Source organism: Poecilia latipinna, unplaced genomic scaffold (assembly GCF_001443285.1).
Source record: "Poecilia latipinna isolate Pla-1442-1.1 unplaced genomic scaffold, P_latipinna-1.0 Scaffold656, whole genome shotgun sequence".
NCBI classification, from domain to species: Eukaryota; Metazoa; Chordata; class Actinopteri; order Cyprinodontiformes; family Poeciliidae; genus Poecilia; species Poecilia latipinna.
Genome location: NW_015113272.1, coordinates 214163 through 221563, shown reverse-complemented (window position 1 = coordinate 221563; position 7401 = coordinate 214163). Strand labels below are relative to the sequence as shown.

Sequence of the window (7401 nt, the reverse complement as noted above, 5' to 3'; positions counted from 1 at the left end):
GATGAGCTGCTGCAACTCTGCGCAGAAATACAAAGTAAGTGATGAGGAAAAAGTAACGATGCAATGAGTGACCATTCTCACCACTGAGCCCTGACCCAGTGTGGCCTTATGACCTCTTTCATTGACCTCTCGGTGGGTGGTCATTGATACTGACCGACACCAGCGCTCTCAGATCAGATTTGTTATTTCTGTCGTCCCTTCTTACGTTTTCCTCTCTTTCTCTTGGCTCCAACGCCAGCTCTCTCTGTCTGAAGTCAATTGTATTGATGTGAGTATTTAGTTTGTGGTCCGATGTCAGGACGGGATTACGCTGACCCAGAGTCGGTGAGGAGAAAAGTCTGCACAGGCGGTTGGACACGTTAATCATAAAATCTTTATCTTACAATCCAGCCTCACGCATCCAGGCTTCATTAAGAGACAACCCTGGGATTAGGGCAGCTAAACCACAGAGCTGCAGAGAAAAATGAGAGAGGAGAGGGATATATCTGTCTGTCTGTCTGTCTGTGCTGTTTTCATCCTGGATTATGGTTAGACACTCCCAAGTCATCTGACTCCCTCCATGTCCGTGTATGAATGTGTGAACATCCATAAGTAAGTAAGAGTGAGACTTGTCACGTCAGTATTTTGAGTTATGACTAAAAAGCGCTGCGCAGGTCGCAGTTTTTCTCAGTTGCTTTGATGAACTTCTCATGAGTTGAAATTCTCAAAACTACTTGTTCAATCTTCAAATCTTTTCATCGCCTGCGAACATCAAAAAATAAGTTTTTCATTCTTTCAACAAGTTGCAAATATTTTTTTATATCCACATGCATGAAAATGTAAAACTCTCTGCTTTCTCCTACATTTTCAATCGCATAAATCATGTTGATCAAAATCTAGATAGGTCTCTGTTGAATAGTCTTAACCTCCATAACATTTAGTTGAACGTTTGTCGCATAAATCTTAACATGGAAACTGTCACAATATGCCAAGCATGTCAAGCATTTTTCTGTACTTAATTAGACTTTTTTCTAAATATGTCTTGAATTGGTAAATTACTGCCAAGTGAATCCTGAATTTCTCTTGTGTAGGTAAATGTGTGAATCATTTAATCAACCAATGATCAACCAGTTTTCTGAATTAGCTCAAAGTACATCTGATGAAACATAAACTGGCAAGTAAATGATATAGTCAGAGTAAAACATATAAGAAGATCTTCTAAAGCCCAAATCTGGCAGAGATTAATGTGTGCATGTCTACCCATGAAAGATGCAGAGTTTAACAATTTTTCAAAAATATTTTAATGATACATTTTCCAAATAGAAACAAGAGTGAATAAGTCTAATACATAACACAAATCCAATGCAAAAATGGCTGCTTTGTCAACCTGAGAATTATATGCTTTTCTTCTTCTAGTATCCACAAAAAAAAAAAAAAAAAAAACAAAAACATCATGTTGAGAAATTTACCTTTTGATGTGTTTTAGTGCAAAACATCAAAACAGAACACAAAAAAGGAAACTGGACACAGAAACAGCGTAACAGGACCAACTAAGCAAACAAATAAAAGCATTGACAAAACGTATGCAAGTAAAAAACAAACTTCATATACGCGGTATTAAATTAAAGAATAAATAAACGTACTTTATGCAGCAGGTCTCGTGTCACCAAAGCAAACATTAGAAGTGCTTACTGTACAGTACCAGAACATCTGGTCAGAATGGCTGAAGCATCAGCTGAGGACCTGAGCACTCCTTTGATCATTTGGTAATAATCAGTTTGGGAGATAATGTATTGGTTTCAGTCAAGTATTTTCTAATCATACTTAGCAGTGCTAATCTACTGTGCAAATGCACCTTGTGTTTGTAAAAACCTAAAGTCATCCTAACAGTTCTTCATGAAGAGATTGGTCAGTCTTAAAGGTGACTTATTATGCTTCAAGATGAGAAAGGACTATGGGTTATACAAAATATGCTCATCACATGTTCTGAACAAAATCATTCTTAGGTAATGAAACTTTAGTCTGCCTTGTTCTGTTTACACTCACACGTGAAAATGGCTGCAAACAGATTAATAACTATACAACTGTACAACTTTGAAAAGCATTGGTAGAGGCTCCTGCATAATCAACAAGGATGCAACAAGTGGTTGATGAATGGTAAGTCAGCCACAAAACTCTTGTCTTTTCCAGCAGCCATTGTACAGCAGTGAAACCAGCTGAGCTCCGCTTGGGTTGCTAGGTGATGGACTTTACTCAGCTGAGGTTGCTAGGTAACGATGCACTGTGCCTCAAAAATAGGGAAATTTTTTGAAATGGCTCATTTTCCATTCACCAAAATACCATTATTGTCAAAAAAATGTATCAGTTTTTTGTTTTGTTTTTTAAGCGCTCTGGCTGTTTTTAGAAGCAGTTGAGACTCAAACGGAAGTATAAAAATGTGCAATAAGTGAATTTTGCATAACAGATCCCTTTTAAAGAGGTCATGAAGGGTTCATTGCTTGGAATCAGTCAGGTTGGAGTGATTCATGAGGTTATGTATTGGATTTGTCTCAGTCTCTGTAGACTGAGGTTATTTGTCTTGGGACCATGTGCGGTGGATGGTAGGAGTCATACGGACCCTCCAAGTGAACATCATAGCTGGTCTGAGTCTGATAGAGAACCTGGTCCACGTTGGAGGGGGAGTACTGGTGCGGAGGGGGCGGGTAGTGGGGGGACGGCTCCCGTTTGGGCACCATGTTGCTGCTGATGCTCAGAGGCGGAGTGGGGGGGCCGTCATACGGAGGGGTTCCCACACTTCCAGCATTATACTGCGGCGGAGAATGGTTCTCGCTCTGCCTTCCTTTCATGGCTCTCAGGTGAAGCATGTGAGCCGTGTCGTAGGTGCCGTACGGGGGGCTCGGCAGGCCTGGAGAGGTGTACCCCACCATGCCTCCCAGAGGATTAGGTGGTGGACGGACTCCAAGTCTGTCCTCGGGTCTCATCCCAGTGCCGGGACCTGATCCAATCTGTAAACATCCGGCAACCAGGTTGGTTGTGGGCTGAGAAAGCCCCTTGCAGAGTGTCTCCATGAAAGCCCTGCTCTCGGTGGAAAGCCCTCCCTCCAGGGCCTCGGACAGAGCGCAGATGTAGTTGCGGGCCAGTCGCAGCGTCTCAATCTTGGACAGTTTCTGCGTTTTGGAGTGGCAGGGCATGATGCTGCGCAGGTTCTCCAGAGCGTCATTCAGGCCGTGCATGCGCGAGCGTTCCCGGGCGTTTGCCTTTATGCGTCTGGCACGGAAGCGCTCCTGCCGGGCTTTGGTCATTCGCTTTTTCTTGGGCCCACGTCTCCTGGATTCATTTTCATCCTCCAGTCCTTCATCTGCGTCCTCCTCGTCCTCCTCTGCGTCTTCACTTCCCATCTCTCTGCTCTGCTGGGACGCCCCGCCGGCGCCGTAGTGGTGCGCTGGGATGGAGGCGCTCCCGTCCGGTGAGCTCACATCTCCATCCATCCACTGCAGGGAGCTGATGACCTCCTTCCCCTCTGCTAGTCTCACATATGGCTTAATCATCATGATGTTCTGCAAACAAGAACTTTGTCAATCACATATGCTGTTGCAAAGGTTTACAATATTCAAACATTTTAAACCAGATACTTTAAATTTGACCAAACTTTTAATGTTATAAATTTATTGTATTTTTTTTTATCATTTATCGTGATAAATTTCTTATAATGGTAATAATTCTGATTTATCATTGTCGTGATAAGTTCCAGTTAATGATATGTAAAATTGCCCAAAACTGTCCGTAATATCATAATTGTTATTTTTGACTTTTTTCTCCAACGTTTGTTTGATGAGAATTTCAGAAAATGTAATAATTACTCTCATGACTGTGAGCAGCTTGGAGATAGAAATCAAACTTTCAAACTGTGACTTGTGTCCTAAAGAAGCACATTACAAATAGATATGTTTCTCAAGAGATTATTGTTGTGCCAAACATTTGAAAGAATAAAGTCAAAAATTGTTTTTTAATCAACATTTTCATCCTTATCGCAATAGTACCACAAAATATTTTAACAAAACTTAAAGTCGATATCGCCTACCCCAAAATTAATCATGCTTACTGAATGCCAGAATACAGAAAGACATATTTTCGTGAGACGCGACTAACTTCAAGCTCAAAAGTTTACATACATTACCTCCTTTCCATTTAGACTTTGTGACTTTAATTATCCATCTTACAATAATTTGCTGTAATTTTGGTCAATTCCTCCTGACACAACGACTCTAACTCTCAGTTTTGTAGGCTGTTCCTCACACTGATCTTTTCAACAATGTACCTAACTTTTCTCTGGGAACAAGATTTGAGATCGCTGCTCTGAAACATGGATTACTTGAAGTTATTGGTGATTTAAAATACCAATTTGTTCCAATTTCAACATTTAGCATTTGGTATTTCTTCATGTCTACAAAAAAATATGGTCTTTATCTCTGACTGCATTTGCATTAATACTTTTGTTTAAAAAAAGAGGCTTTTCCCACACTTTTGTTAATGAAATGTTATTCAGACATATTCTTGGCCTTACAAACCTGTTAAGCCGTGATAAAGCCTTTCCCAGATTATTTAAAGGCATCTTAGTATCTGTAAAGCTTCTGAATTTGAATAAAGTGAAACAAAAGTTGTTGTTTTTTTAATCTCTCATTATTCTGGCATTTATCAAATAAAATCAATGCTGTTAACAAAAGATTATTATGATTTAATGTCAGACAGTAAGGAAATAAATAGCTGTCTTTTTATGACGTTTATGAATATGTATGTGTTTTTTTTGTGTGTGTTTATTGGTAAAACTCTTTTTTTAGGGAAGAACGTCCCATGCAAAGTCAGATTATTGAAATTTCTAACCAGTGCAGCTCGAGCAGCTCTACATGGATCTGTTTCTGGGCTGTTTTTATGCATCATGTTATATATTTTTTTTCTTAGAGCTCAGCAGCTACTAAGTTAATACTTTGAGCTTACATAGCTCATGTTGGTTTTTCCAAGAAAAAGATTTTCAGTGCACAATTTTGCTTTCACATCCAAATAGTGAAGATACTCATGTCAACAGATCAGAAACTGAAATTGCTTTTGCAGAGAATTTAATTTCTCTTGCATTTTCTAGAACTCAAAAGCAATGCAAGGAAATCTGGTTTGCTTGCACAGATTACACATACTAAAAGAGATACTGTTTATGAGATATCATTGTTACACAACAAAGTTAAAATGCAACACTTCCTTAGATTTTTTTAAAACCTGAATGTCGTGGTGGATGTTTTGTAAAACAAAATGTAGTTAAACATTTAAATTTCAACTCTTATCATTTTGTCCATATTGAACAAATACAATTATTTTAAAGAAGTTACAAAAATCACAAATGATCTTAAAAGTTTATAAATAAAGCTGCACTAAAGTAGATGCGCATCTCAGTTCGAATTTTATTATATTTTAATACATTTTTAAAAAATAAAATAAAAGTGATTATAAGGACATTGGATATTATTATTTGAGAAAGATGATGTGTGAAGTAATTGATTTTTTTTTTTTTTGATTCACTACATGAATACTTTAAATAGTGATGGACTCCCATTCAGACTCCTTTGTACTCAACTCACCAGATCTTGTACATCATTATGTAAATTTAGTTTTAACGATTTGTGGAATGAAACGAGCTCAGTAAAACAAAACAAAGCCGAACTGACAGGAACAATCTCTGCCTTTAAACAACTATAAATTATCCTGTGTTGAGATAACAACGATGAACCTTTCACTTTATTTATACACAAATTAAACGAACAACATCCGTAGGTAGTTGAATATACGTTTACTAAGCAATACCTTTTGTCTAATAACTTCATTTTATTTAAAACAGATGATAATACAGGTTATAGGCCAATATCCAATAAAATATTTGTGAAATATCTAAAAAAAAAAGAGGATGTACTCCTATAGAAGAGCATCCTCAATAATTAATATAATGAATTACTTCGATAATTAATAGTAACTATTAATTGCATAAAAGATAACATTTAGTATGTGATGGCCTGTTTCAGCACCGGACAGCTCCTCCCTCCCTGCCCATTACCCGAAGCTCAATTTAAAACCTAAAATAAAATAAATATTCTCTAAATTAGTAGATTGTGTGTGTTTTTAAACGAATCCATTGTCTTCTGTGCGCGCCCGGCCCCCCCCTCCCCCCCCCCCACCCCCCTCGGGGTCAGCCTAATCCCGGTCATTTTGTGAACTGGTAATGCTGCAGCGAGATAAAGTCACTGACAGGACTTCAAACTGGGGCAGCGCAGGATTTACTCGGTGGATGAAGCGGCGACCACGAGGATTAAGCGAAACATTGACATCCTCCAGGTCACTGGCCTAACAGAGGGCTCCGGCTGAATTAAAACAGGCATTTTGGCTATTATGTGTCGTTTGGTAAATGCGAAGTAACTAAACCTTAAATACAGATTTTTCCCTTGATTTTACAAAAGCTTCTTGCCTCGTATTTCATTCTTTTTTCTTTTTCCTGCGTGATGTTAGCGCAAATTCAAACGAAAACAAACATACTATAATCACGATAGAAACTTTATAAATTCTGAGTGTTTAAAAGTATTATTTGGAAGCCTACCTGCACTTTTGGTTCCCTCTTAAGGAAGTTTTTCAGGCCTTTTTTTTTTTTTTTTTCTTTTTTGCTCTGATCCCGGATCACAGTTTGCGGTCTGCGCACATCAGTCAGCGCTAAAGTTGTGACCTGAAGCAGAGCAGTCCTTCGCTGTGCGGGTCACTCCACAGGGGCTCCTGGTTTTAGCTTCCACCTCAAGCTCCTCCTCCCACTCCCACCCAACTCCTTTTGACGCTCTGGAGATCGCGCGTGTCCGGCCCGTGGCTCGACGCGCCCCCATCTCACCCCGCACCCCCACCTCCACCCACCCCCCCGGCGCTCCACTCGTGGTGCATGCGTGTGTCGGTTTATGTGCTTGTGTCTTTGGGAGTTGCGCAAAAGCTCTCCGAGGTTTTGCAGACAGACAAACAGGAGAGGCCCAGGCTTTTGTTGCCTTGCGAGGGCGGCCGCTAAATCCGCAGCGCGGCCGCATTGAGCGGAGGGGAGACGCGCTCAGCAGTCTGAGCCTAACTGTATGTGACAGCTTGAAGTTGCGTGTGAGCAGGTGTTTGCTCCATCCATCCCAATGCAGTGCGGAGATAGACTGTCGAACAAGTTCATTTCTCTCCCTGAGGGGTTGCTCTGACCAGAAGGGCCACATAGGCGCATGAGACGCTCAATTATGGCCGATATGACTTTAGGGACCCCCGACTCTCTGCAGTGAAGGAGAGATGAAGGAGGGGGGGGGGGGGGCTTGGGGCGTTATAACATTGTCAATAAAAGGCGGTCGGGTCCTTGCTTTAGTTGAGAAATTG

At 40.3% G+C, this 7401-nt stretch overlaps 1 protein-coding gene across 1 annotated transcript; it reads right to left on the bottom strand.

Annotated features, from left to right (window-relative positions):
• Positions 1-2364: 2364 nt before the first annotated feature.
• Positions 2365-6789, bottom strand: LOC106954433 (neurogenic differentiation factor 4-like). Its single transcript, XM_015043912.1, has 2 exons — positions 6614-6789; positions 2365-3536 (listed from the first exon to the last, which is right to left on the bottom strand). Exon 2 carries the CDS (start codon positions 3528-3530, stop codon positions 2529-2531), a length of 1002 nt encoding a protein of 333 aa, XP_014899398.1. The 5' UTR covers positions 3531-3536; positions 6614-6789; the 3' UTR covers positions 2365-2528.
• Between the last annotated feature and the right edge of the window lie 612 nt (positions 6790-7401).